Source organism: Triplophysa dalaica, chromosome 8, assembly GCF_015846415.1.
Source record: "Triplophysa dalaica isolate WHDGS20190420 chromosome 8, ASM1584641v1, whole genome shotgun sequence".
Lineage (NCBI taxonomy): Eukaryota > Metazoa > Chordata > Actinopteri > Cypriniformes > Nemacheilidae > Triplophysa > Triplophysa dalaica.
In genome coordinates, this window is record NC_079549.1 from 452,501 (window position 1) to 466,350 (window position 13,850).

At 37.3% G+C, this 13,850-nt stretch overlaps 1 protein-coding gene across 1 annotated transcript in view; it reads right to left on the bottom strand.

Annotated features, from left to right (window-relative positions):
- Positions 1–11,803, bottom strand: part of si:dkey-11f4.7 (piezo-type mechanosensitive ion channel component 2) — a 47,115-nt gene extending 35,312 nt beyond the window's left edge. The window contains exons 1-13 of the mRNA XM_056755034.1: positions 11,740–11,803; positions 10,359–10,454; positions 8,194–8,295; positions 8,075–8,120; positions 6,972–7,119; positions 6,686–6,893; positions 6,397–6,610; positions 2,201–2,417; positions 2,037–2,133; positions 1,814–1,935; positions 1,183–1,446; positions 966–1,077; positions 48–229 (exon numbers count right to left, since the gene is read on the bottom strand). Of these exons, the coding sequence (XP_056611012.1) occupies positions 48–229; positions 966–1,077; positions 1,183–1,446; positions 1,814–1,935; positions 2,037–2,133; positions 2,201–2,417; positions 6,397–6,610; positions 6,686–6,893; positions 6,972–7,119; positions 8,075–8,120; positions 8,194–8,295; positions 10,359–10,454; positions 11,740–11,803 (1,872 nt within the window). The remainder of the gene's footprint in view (positions 1–47; positions 230–965; positions 1,078–1,182; positions 1,447–1,813; positions 1,936–2,036; positions 2,134–2,200; positions 2,418–6,396; positions 6,611–6,685; positions 6,894–6,971; positions 7,120–8,074; positions 8,121–8,193; positions 8,296–10,358; positions 10,455–11,739) is intronic.
- Positions 11,804–13,850: the final 2,047 nt, after the last annotated feature.

A 13,850-nucleotide genomic window follows, 5' to 3' on the forward strand; every position in this document is an offset into this window, starting at 1 on the left:
AGAACACAGAACATTCATCTGAAAGTTCATAAAGGACATCCACTGACCTCATATAAGACCACACAGAAGAGAAATAAACAGATGTAGAGGATTTTATAAACTGCCACTTTATCTGAGAAACTGATGATGAAGAACATGAAACAGCAGCAGAAGATCCAGTACTTCACCAGCGTTCCTTTGATCAACAACCCAAACACTGTCATTATGTCTGAAGAAGGATTATTATTACCTGAAACACACATATAAACATACAGAGATCACTTGGAGTCTATAATCACTCATGTCTTCTCTGATATTATCACACGTCTGGTTAGAATGCATGATTCAGTCTCATAATTTGCAGGTTCGTTATTCCCGGATAACAACCTCTCCAAACTGATAAATTAATAACACGCTAGACCGGATGTAGCAAAATATTTAGAAATGTTTTTTTTAAATATAATATAATTCAAATATAGATATGTCTTTTAATAACATATATGACATTATATTTACAAATCATTAAACCAAGTTGATTGTTTGTGACATTTGAACGTTGTTTCTTACTTTAAAACCGAAACTAAACGTCTTTTTCTCACTGAAGGTCTGCATTCAGTAATAATGAGTTAATAAAATATTTCAAATTCACACTTTATATCCAGTTTATTTCTCATGTGGCAATTAGACGTGTAATAAACAGAGTAATGTACAAGCAGCCGGCTGTTATCATGAAATAAACCCCTTCAGTGTGACACAAGACTGTTCCTCCAGACGCTCCTCTTCTCCCGATCACACTCTCAGGGATTATTTCTGTGATAACAGCCGGCTGTCTGTACATTATCTCTTACATAAAACAAACAAATCACGAAAGATTGTTTAAAGTCTTTTATGGTTTTCATATGCAGGTCACATTTTTATGACTTGTATCTTGGAGACAATATTGTGAGAATAAGTGACATGTAGATGACAGATGTATGTGTGCGTACATGCTTGAACTTTGATCTCTGTTAAACACTCTTCTCTCTTCAGCTGATGTTCTTCATTTTTCTCTTTCAAGTGTTGATGAAGTAACATCCAGAAAGAAAACGCGTAAAACCCCTGAAAAACAACAAAGAATTCCTGAGTTTTGATATTCAAATAAGAGGTTTCCACACGGGCTCCAGTCTAACATCTGAAACAAGGTCTGTGAGAAGAGTTTTGTACCTTTGCGATGAGGTGTGTGCAGGGCACTGGATAACCATAGACATCAAAATCCATCAGAACAAGTTTTGGTAAGACGGGGAAAACATGATTCTGGTTGAGATGAAGTTCACTGATGAAGGCGATAACCAGCAGAAATGTGCCGTACACGGCCAGGAACGGAGCGCTGAGCATTGCAAACCTCCGACGATTCTTCAACATCCAGATCACACACGACCACACCAGTAACACTAATGTGAGCCACGACTTATATGTGATGCTCCACACCTGCACACACACACACACACACACACATGTTTTATGTTCTCTGTGGGGACAGTTCATAGGTGTAATGAGTTGTATGCGGTACAAATTGTATATTTTTTCCCCAAACACAACCTCTAAACATAAAGATGGTAGAACACTTTTTGCATTTTTAGATTTTCAGAAATTATATTTCTGAAAATCAATAAGTTTTTGTTCCTGTAGGGACCTCCACTGTGATCCCCACAGTGACACAAGTCCCCATGAGCTGGTGTGTATTCAGGCTTAGGTCCCCACCAACATATCCACACACACACACTCACAATATTACTCATCCACAGAAAAATAAACACTCAATAATAGTTTCATTTAAAGTGTGTGTGTGTGTTACCATCATGATGATGAGAGCGATGATGTAACTCTGTTTCATGATGAAGTCTCCGAGTAGAATGGCAGCACTGGACTCACATTCATCGTCATCATCATCATCTGCTGTGCTGTCCTTCTCTTCAGCTGAAACACACACAAACACACACACACACACTTTAATATAGAGATAAACTACACACTCATCAACAGCAATGAGAGTAGTTCACAGGTCATTTGAGATGTACCGTAAGATAAGTGATGTGAGTGGTGTTCTTCAGACATCAGAGAGTTGAGAGAGTCTTCATCTTCCCATGTGTTCCTCCTCCACATCATCACCACAGGCTACACAACACAACACAACACAACACAAATCTTCTGTGAGAACTCATCTTTCTTAAAGTCATCCAGCCCCCTCCGCAGGTTTCATACAGACAGTCATGAGGGACAGTCTGATCTTGTGAGGTACCTCAGCTGAAGTCCAGCGCTGCAGTAAAGCGATGAGTGTGAAATAGAGAATGAGGAGCAGAAGTGGATTCAGCATCGCCGGCCAGCTGCCGTCCTCATGAAGAGCCAGAACATACGGATCAGACACATTTGTGTGGACGAGTGCTGTCAAACCAAACAATCTGTTCAACACACACACACACACACACACACACACCAAACATATTAAAATATACTGAATAATAACAATACTGTATCAAATTGTACACATTCTATTGTTTGTTTCAAGAAATCATCAAGTCCATCATTAAAGGGGCCGTGCAACAGTGTTTCATGCATTCTGACTTCTTAACACTGTTAAACGTGCTCTCTTCTCATCCTTAACATGGTCAACTTGTTGAAACGTATGACGTAGTGTTTCTGTGCTCAATACAGTCCCCGAGAGATCATCAGGTTTCAGAAAGTTAGTCCCTTATTAGCAATTCTCCCAGAAAAGCTAAAGAAATAGCCGTCCCACGCAGGGGTGGGTGATATACAGGGAGACACCATTAACCGGCAGAAATGTGTGGCCGCTACAGATTTTGGACTATCGTCTCTATTGAGGTAAAGATCACATGACGTCGCACGTTACATAACTACACACACAGCACAGGCACTTCGACATTGGAGGAATCTGCCTGCCATTGTGCGTCAGCAGCGAGTTCTCTTCCCTGTGACAAAACAAACAATGAGAGGCTGTGGAACTGGTTTGGTTATAGAAAGTGAGATATATTCACAAAAAGTGACAAATTAACAACTAGCCCGTGCTTGTCAAATATGAATCAAGTGTATTTGAGCTCATTTTACTTAAGAAGGATCACAGTTTTATCATATGAACAATGCGATGTGATGCGCTGCATATTTGTTTGAAACAATGATGACAGATGATTCCTTTACAAGAGGTCTGATGTAAACACTGGGGAAAATCTTCATACTTTCTGATTTGTTACATTATATAGTGCAGATGCTTGGCAGGGAGCCCTGGAGTCTGGATTTCGTGTGACGCGCAGTTTCATAATACAGGTATGATGACCTTTAATAAATGTACATGTTCGAATTTGCGCTCTTCCCCGCAAATTATTATATTACTACTGATAGAGCTTTACATTTATGAAATACTGTTTGCATGTCAACAAGAAACCAATTTGAATCATAAATATTGAGGTTTAATAAAGTTCTTGAATCAAAGAATGTAAAATAAGCTTAAACCAAAATTACGACTGGCCCGTCCTTGTGAATCGTGTCAGGATCGAGGTGAGACAAGGAACAGAGGACTCTAAAATTAACAAAAACCCACAGCTGGGATAAAATAACAAAGATATAAACATGACAGATAAACAGGAACATAGACTAACTACACTAGACAAGACTAAAGACAACTCTTGAATTAAATTACAAATAACTGGACTGAACTGAACACAAAGGCATTGTAAAGGGATCAAATCAAGAGGGGAACAGGTGCAGGGCATGAAATAATTAACAATCAATAATGAGGAAACGAGGGGACAGGTACAAAGATGAGACCAGAGAGTGTATGGAAGGCCATAAGGGCCAAACTGCCTCTCTCCACACTAAACACAAGGCTCTGTCATGATCCAGCCACGAGATCAAGAGAAACATGACATGATGGGGCAGAATTATTACAAATCGGTGCTACAACACATTCAAACACTTTATATTAGTAACTAACTGAAATAAGTAAAGAACATTAAACATAATAACTCACAGTAAAGTAAAAATGTTCGGTAACACTTTATAATAACTGCACGCTATGAATCATTAGTTAAGTATCAGTACATAGTTAATTAATCATTTATGAAGCATTAGCCCCATATTAATAGACATTAGTAAGCAGTTTATAAATACAGCTATAAATGCTTTGTTCTTGATTTATAAGCATGATTTATATAATATGCTTAATAATCAAATTTTCATACTTAATTAAGGATGAATTCATCATTTCTAAATGAAGGATTACATTACTTACAAACCAGTTAGTTAGGAGTTGTCAGTGGTTCATGAGATCATTTAGAAAGTGTAAGTAAATGATTAATAAACTCTTTGAATGCACATTTATACATCTTATTATTCTGACATATAGTAACAGTTACTTAATTTGTTAATAAATGCTTTTTTAACACACATTGTGCTGTAATTCATGATTAATTAAGGTAGTTATAAAACATTTACTAGTTGTTAGAGAACTATTTTTGTGAGCTCATCTAAAGTGAGGACTATGTATGCCTTGTAAAGCATTTACAAATGAGAGTTGCATATCACTTCACAGTTATATTTTTTCTGGAGGTGTGCAGGAATTAAACATTTTTCAGAAGTTTATTTTTCATCTCAATTCATTTAATGTTAATTTATATGTTCGGTTGTACAATTTTAATTTTTTATTTCATATTAAATCGTTTTATATTCATTAATATGTACAGTTGTACAGTTTAATTTCTTTTGCATCTTTAAATAAATATTTCTATGTTCTGTATCCCTCTGTGTTGTGTTTTTCCTATTTCTGTTTAGAAGATAACTGAGCCTTTAACTCTCATTTGTAAATGCTTTACAAGGCATACATAGTCCTCACTTTAGATGAGCTCACAAAAATAGTTAACTGACAACTAGTTAATGTTTTATAACTACCTTAATTAATGATGAATTTGTCAGGATTCCATCACCATCTCACTCCACTCATTCCCTCACTCCGCCCAATCAGTCATTCACACGCTCATTGTCACCCGATTACTAATCACTATCACCTGGACCTCATAAGCAGTGCACCCATTTATACTACAGACTAACATTCACTCATTGTCTGATCTCGTCTACACATGACACAGACTCTATACCATACGTACCTGTATTCCTACCTACTATCCCGATCTTCTCAGCGAATCTTCTTCCCGCCTGCAAAGGAATTCATCATCAGCTTTATCAGCAAGATAAAGAGAGAGACTTGGTTACACTACGGATAAGTTTCCATCTGTTTTGTCATCTTACCGGATATTCACCTATCTCGTTGTACCGATCCATTCTGCAAATTAAACTTATAAACTTACCATTCTGTCTGTTTCGTCTCTGCCAAAACCTGACAGAATTACAGCAGGAATGTGTGTTAAAAAAGCATTTATTAACAAATGAAGTGACTGTTACTATATGTCAGAAAAATAAGATGTATAAATGTGCATTCAAAGAGTTTATTAATCATTTACTTACACTTTCTAAATGATCTCATGAACCACTGACAACTCCTAACTAACTGGTTTGTAAGTAATGTAATCCTTCATTTAGAGATGATGAATTCATCCTTAATAAAGTATGAAAATTTGATTATTAAGCATATTATATACATGCTTATAAATCAAGAACAAAGCATTTATAGCTGTATTTATAAACTGCTTACTAATGTCTATTAATATGGGGCTAATGCTTCATAAATGATTAATTAACTATGTACTGATACTTAACTAATGATTCATAGCGTGCAGTTATTATAAAGTGTTACCGAATGTTCATTTTTTATTAGATTTTCCTTATATAAATTATGTGTTGTTATTGTGATATAAAATTCCTTTTATCGTGATAGATGATTTTGGCTATACCAACACGTGTCAACGGACAAGACCACTAACCATCATGATTGGCTGTGCTGTGGGCATGCAACTGGTTACTCTTATGAAAGTGAGAGAAGTTGAGCTGTGTTTGTTTGTTAAGGTCATTTCAGTGATGAATGTGGTGTAAACACTAGGTTTGGAGACAGATAGATGGAGCGGTCATATGTCATATGTCTGTGTTTTGTTGGCAATGTGTGCACACATGCTTTAGTTTCCCCCGCACAAGTCGTATGTTTTCAGGAAATGATCGTACAGCTGTATCTGTCTTTTATAAGACAGATGTGATCAAACTAAAGACTCTAGGGATGTCTGAAGGGTGTAATACTATTCTGTAAGGACTCAAGATTCACATGAGAAACTGTCTGAGTTATGGCCACTTTAAGGACGACTGATGTGGGGAGGGCAAATATCACAGATGATTATGATTGAACATAAGACATGAGAAAAGATCTCTTGTCACTCTGTCATTTTGACACGAACGACAGTTAGGCTGTTGGCCATACGAGACCTGGCAAAGACGTCTTGAGGAGGAACGGTGTGCTGGATGAGAGGCAGCTGATAGAGATAAAGGATGAGAAGGTGTCCTCCGCTGAAGATGGTCATCATGACACACAGAGAACTGAAGTAGAGCAGAGGAACACTGAAGGCCAGAACCCAACACCACACCAGACACACGAACACCCCGAAATACAGCGCTGACGTCATCGAAGGCAAAATGACACCTGTCAGAAACACGTAAAAACCGTCATGAGCTTGTGAAACACATCACACACACAAACACACACGTGTATATGTACCTGACAGACCCAACAGCACCGTGACCAACACTTTCCCTGCTGTGTTCATGAGAGAAGACAAGAGAAGTCTCAGAGTGCTCAGAAACACAGAGATCTTCTGCAGGAGAGGCGGAGAGGAGAGCGCTGCTGGATCCTTCTTCTCATCGCTACTATCTGACGTTCTGCTCTCGTCTTCAGATTCTGAGTCAGACGTGTCTTCATCTGAACCCTACACACGATGACAATAAGAGTTCATGCGGTGTGCTCTTTATATTCTCAAGTCTCACGTTCTGCTCAGATTGCTCACCTCGCTGTCAGACATGGGCTGCTCGGCGCTCTTGGTGTCACGGGACTGTTTGGATGAACACAGACGCAGAATGAGGAGCGTAGACGAGAACACGGTGACATCCGGCATCAGCAGGCGTATGATGTTGCGCGCGTCCACATCACTGAACCTGAGGAACATTAAACCATGTCAAAGAGAAAACAATCTGAAGCTTTTGTGGAGATGTTAAGTTAGCATCATGATGTCATGCACCCTTTAAAGTGAGCTCTATGAAATCCATGTGTATGGGTTTTCTCAAATGTGCTTGTAGTAGAGTAGGCGGGGCGAGACCGTGGTTCAAGACCGGTGAGTAATTGTTAATGAGCGTCAGCTGTGCGTGCACCGGTCTCGTATCACTTAGGAGATCTGGAGCATATAAGAGAACGAGCGACCGGACCGTCGATGAGAGAGGACCAGGCCTGAACATGTTTATGTTTTTATTTATGTTTTATTCACTGGCAGTCATCCATGAGGGGCTGACGGCTGTCTTTTTACTTTGTTATTATTTTGATTAAATGTTTAAATGTTTGCTGGTTCCCTCCTCCTTCCTTCCTTTTAATGAACCTTTCTACAGTGGTCTACCTCTGTCTTTTTCAAGAGTCCTTGCTCAAGCTTCATTTAGTGTTTAAGTAGCCTCAGGGAGAATCCACTGCTTAAGGATTTTAATGCACGACGTGGAGGCAGAGACCCCTGAAGTGAAGCGGAGTGCATTGAAATCCTTTAATCCTCCGCTAGCCGTGGATTATCCCACTCATACCATGCTCATTTGCCAAGATGTTATTGATGTTTACAGACTCACTTATGATCAAACAGGTGGAAACGACGGTTCAGATCATTTCAAACATCGATTAAACTGACTATAACCTCGGCTAATCAGATTCAGTATTCAGACCATAGTATAACAAAAATCTAAATCCCACTTATATGTTGCCTTTGTATGTTATGCCACATATGCATTTACAATAATAAAGCTGATAGACTTAAACCATCATAACTTTATGCTTTAATGTTATGACTTGATTCTTGAAATCACAAAATGTTGTTTTTATTTGAATGTGTCACTAAATTGAACAAATCAATCATACCTGACAACACCGAGGTGGAAGAACACATTGTCCCAGGGTCCAGTCACTGAAGAATAAAAATATATCACTGTCATGTAAAGACTGCACACATATGATGTGAGGAACAGAAGAGATCTCACCATCTTTCTGAATATAACTGAAGGGGATCTGCATCCCACACTGAAGAGCCAGAAACATAACAGCGGTCGAACACACAGTGTGAAGAAACCTCACACTCTTACCTGCACACAACACAAACACACAAAACAACACAATTCTATTGCATATTCACATATTGCTGCAGGGTTTGCGTGAAAATATGGGTTGAAAACAGCAGATAGTAGCCTATAAAAACAGTGATAGTTATAATCACACAAACCACCGACTGTTTGGATGTTGTTGTTAAACATTCATTGTCCACTTTATCGCTCGTTTTTCACTCTCAAACATGAACTGCAGACCCACAACATCTGTTACATTGCATGAAGTTACTCGAACGAAATCCTACAGGAACTCAAACACAAAGATATTTCCTACATTTAAAACTGAAGGAAGCGGATGGATGTTGTATTTCTCATTAATTGCGATTGAACTGCTGTGTGGTGAACATGTCAGCAAATAAAAGAGCGTCTGACGATCTCTTGAGAGTCCAGTATTGATCTGTTTCCTGATGTTATTGCTTTTCAGGGTATTAGAAACACTTGGCTCCATTGAGTCGGCTGAATCAATACTAACAAATACCTCAACAATGTTCCAACAGCTGCACTTTTAACTTGTGATAATGTCGTACGTTTTAAATCACTATGTGAAATGTCAAACTTGAAGTACTAGAAGTATAGAATAGATGGACATTAAATGCATGAGGGTTACAATCAGGACTCATTCTGTGAGAAGAATCACAATGAAAATCCACATTTATATCAGAAATACAAGGAGAACATTGTTAGAGATCGTTGAGCATCTGAACAAACTGACAGCTGAATGTCAAGAATCTGAAGGTTGAACACTTCACAGTAGTTTAAGTTGAGTTTCTGAAAACTTTCTGTTTTCTGTTAGAGCTATTTTTGGTCTCAGATCATTTTACCAGTTCAAAATATAAAACAATAAATGAAAATGATTCACTCACTCTCATGTCATCTCAGATGATGGTTTTGTCAGTTGAACTCAAAGAAATGAATCTTTTAATTGTAATAAATCTACTTATAAAGTGTCTGTCTGTAACAGAATGCAACATGAGAGTTTTTATTTTCTGCCCGTATGGGACCCCTTCACAAGACTGAAGTCATTTGGATGATTAAATGATGAATTGCTTTTTGGATTTAAAACCACGAGAAGCACCATATAAGATGCTAACAACAATATATAAATGATTTATTTGAGTCATGGGCTATAGATCTGAGAAGACAACGATGAGATGCGTGTTTTTATGTTATTCTGGGTGAACCACTTCTTTATCTATGAAATGAGAGACTGAAATGGTGTCATATCATAGAAATGAAAGTGAATGATGATGAGCAGAGTCTTATACAGAAATATTTCAACACTGACTGATGAACTGACCCATCTGAATCCAGTATAATACAACATTAGCAAAATGCTGGTTTTTGTTTTTCAGCTCCTGTCTCAGTTTTATGTCTGCAGCAGATCAATATCTGACATCATTTATTTCTGTAAATGTAGGAGAAACAAGGATGTTGTTTTTGATTACGCAGCAATAAATCAATCAGCTGAGGCAGCAAATGTGTTTCCCATCGCCTGGTTTTTACTAAAAGCTTTGCCATTTTTTGCTCTGCAATAATCCTCACACTTACAGTAAACACTGAGTGTGTGTGTGTGTGTGTGAGAGAGAGAGAGAGTAAATGAGTCAATTAAAGTAAGCTCCTGAATGGAAATAAGTAAGAAAATTGTCTAACAGGATTATGTGGATCTATGTGAAAGGTTTTCAAGTTTTAAAGGTAATGTCTGAGCTGACAGCACAAGAATTATTCTGTAATGCATCATTGATGAGAAGTCTGGACCAAACACTTAACTGATGAATTAAACAAAAATGCACTGCGTAATACAACAAAACTATAGAAAAAAATCTCCAATAGCATTAGAACCGCAGTCATTTACTGTACTTTCAAGATCAATGAACAAACGTTTACACTTTACTACATGAACAATACTCACACATTTACTCACTGTAATCTATGATGATATTGATAGTAACTCTTGCCATAAATCAATGTTTTTTACTCCACTGTTCATATTGTGGAACATAATTTGAGATGATCTTCATCATTGGTCACTTATTCTCACGTACCCTTTGTAGTAGCCACGTTTGGACTGGGCACCAGAGGAACGGACAGAAGAAACAGTAGATACACCACTGACAGCCCATTGTAACGGAATAATATTGCTGTGGACAGAAAGACAAATAGGATTTTTCTGTATTATCACAATAAAGAAAGTCAAAACTTTACGATCCTTCCAGGTTCTGTCACTTAAGATCATCTTCAGAAATCAAGTTTTATCCATTTTGAAGCCTAAATATAATCACCAGAAATCTACACAATTTTTGCTCGATATCACATCATCACCAGCAACTTTCATCATCACAAAGATTATCAGCCCTGAAAACAAACTGCTACAACACGTTTGTCAGAGAGAATTGTGCTCATGTTGTGTAGTTTTATTCTGTGATTTTACATGTGATGAAGACTATTCTGTAGTACTATAAACACTGATATTTGTTCAGTTTGTAAAATGTATTCCTGCAAGAGTTGTTCAGTCATGTGAGGACGAGAAACCTTACAACAACTACACAACAGAAGTCTGATTGAACACAACATTCTTCTGACAAAAGCCTTTCATATATTTTAACATATTTGTGCATTTTCTTCACTCGAAGATTTTTCATGCAATGAACACATAAAAAAAAACTTTATTAGGAATATGAAGAAAAACTTTAATAAAAAAACATGTCAGTACCCTAAATAAATGTCATTTATTGAAAGATCTGGTGGCAATTTGTTCCGTCCATGTCACAGCTTTTCTACCTTTAGTGTGACAGTAAACTGAGTTAAAGAAAGTCATCTCTGATCACTGATCACCAGCAAACATCAATGTGCTTGTGTTCATCCTCCTTCTGAAGGAGAGTTGATGTGAAACTGATCCACTGTACACAGATGTGAAATGTATTTCAGTCTAAAGCCACTGAAAGTGTACAGAAGATGTTTCATATCATTTCAGTTAGATGATCATCTCATAAAACACTGTCATCTGCTCAAACAGCCAGCAGTCACCGTCAGCAGTTTCTTTTTCTAAGGTCGCTTCATCAATTTATTTTAAGGATTAAGCTCAAATGATTGGTCAAGTAATTTCATGCACATTTTCTGTTTGTTTTGCTCTACAGTATACAGCGAGGGTCTCCGCAGGTATAAAATAATTGTGTTTGACGTCACTTTTGACACATTATATGTGCTAAGGACTAAAGTCTGTTTTGATGTCTCACAAACTTTGTTGAGACAATAAAAGTGAAATCTCAGTATGTTTTTATTCATGTAAAAGGAATCTAAACACAAGTCAGCATCATTTTCCTGTCATACTCCTGTGTTGCCATTAAACGCAAAATATGTCCTCTTACATGAACAAGTGCTTCAGATAAAGAAAAGCTTTTAAACAAGAGGAAAGCATGAACTCACCGATGAGAAGAGACAGAGGCAGCAGGACATGAAAACACAAATCCACTCTGATGTCTCCAGACATCTTTCATCCACACACACTTGTGTTCATGTGCTGGACTCAAACAGGACACATCAGTCTGTGCTAAGCATCACGTCATCTCTACACCTCACCTACACTCATACACTAGACTTCTGATGGGAACATCATATTGACAGAGATCTCTCACACACACCTTCTCAATCATTCAGACAGATAAAGATAAATACAGAGACTACAACTTTATAAACAGAAAGCAGCCGATCACAGTATTCTAACCCTGCACTGACGACCCTCCATTCTTTATTTCTGCTGTTGCGGGAATTTGACAGAATAAATGTTCCTGTTTTATAATACAAATCCTCCTCTAAAGGTCAGAAGTCAGAATCAATCTTGTCTCTAAACGCTTCTCTCTGCTCGTCACAGCACATGAATTAAAACCTGACGAACGTCTGAATATGTGCCTTTGTTATCTGGTAAAATGAGAATAGAATATTTATAATCATGCTATTATTAATAATATTAAGATCTAAAGTTTATAAAATTGTTAAAATGAAACAGAAGATGTGTGAGAATCTGGATTTCGTCCTGTCCTCTACAAATATTGCATCTGTGTTTAATACAAAGTTCATGTATCATATGTATTCATTCCTATTAATATTAGCTTCTATTCATATAAGATGTGTTTTTCTTTCTTGTTGTTTAACCTCGTTGAAAGTTCTATCATGTCATGCTGTCTTATGTTGATATAAGTATCTGTTGTTCTCCATATCAAGCTTCCTAATGATGCCTATGGACGATTGTTCTGTTATTGTAATAATGAATATGTAATCATATCTGATTGTTCAGGAGGAAAGACTAAACAGAAAGTCTGGGGATTTTCCACTGTTTTGGTGGTTTTATATGACGCCTCCTGATGCAAACGTATAAATATTAGTCCTTAATACAATAAACTTTGGACTCTGATTGAACAAGCACTGGTGTCTGTGTCAAACTTTGTCTCCAGTATCCTGAATACTCTGTGTGTTCCGTCGACTAGACTCTTCAACCGTAGAATATTGTTCAGAGTGGGGACATAAGAAGTTTACATTCATTCAAGATGTTAGCGCAGAGAAAAGGTAATAAAAACAAACGTGTATTTGAACAATTCACTTAAAAATAATGTAAACAAAAGGAGAAACATGTGAGCCGATGTGTTAGAAATTTAAAGTTTAACCTGAATATCGCATATAGGACTTTATTGTCTGTTTAATATTTGACCCGTGTTTCTCTTTCCTTTATCTTTAATGTGTGCTTGTCTCTGATAACCACTGTGCGCGTGCATGCGCGTGTCTGCGCGTCCGTGTGTGTGAGCATTTGCGTGTTTATAGTGTTGTTTTCTGTTTGTCACCTTTTTAGTTTTTACATGGATAACGTTACAATTTTGCTTATAGTCAATATGTCTCATGTAGCTCCTTTTTGACAAAGAAACGAGTAAAAGCGCTGCATGTGTAAAGCTGACGTGACGAACACTCAACTTTATATATTTAGCGCTTTATACTATTTTCATTGTTACAAAGCAGCTACATGAGACACATTGAATACAAGTAAAACAACTAAAGTAATATACCTGTAAAAACAAGAAAAAGGTGAAAAAACAGACACACACAAAATATGCACACGCACACGCACACACACACACAATACGCACGCACGCACACACACACACACACAGTGAAAGCACACATTAAAGATAAAGGAAAGAGAAACACAGGTCAAATATTAAACAGACTATAAATTCCTATATGCAATACTCATGTAAAACTAAAGACTGATCACACAGTCTCAGGACACATGAGCAGTGTCTTCTCTCTCTTTATCTAGAAACATCACTGAAAAACAACAAATATATATATATATAAAATTAATCAAGAGTAAGCTTCTGTCATATCACATGATCTGTTCTCATGATGATGATGATGATGATGATGATGATGATGATGATACAGGTCTTTCTTCATACAGCACTGACAGTTCACTCGGTCATGATGACATCACACAGAGAGAAGCTCACATGTGTTTTTCTCTCATTCACATGTAAAGCGAGACATTT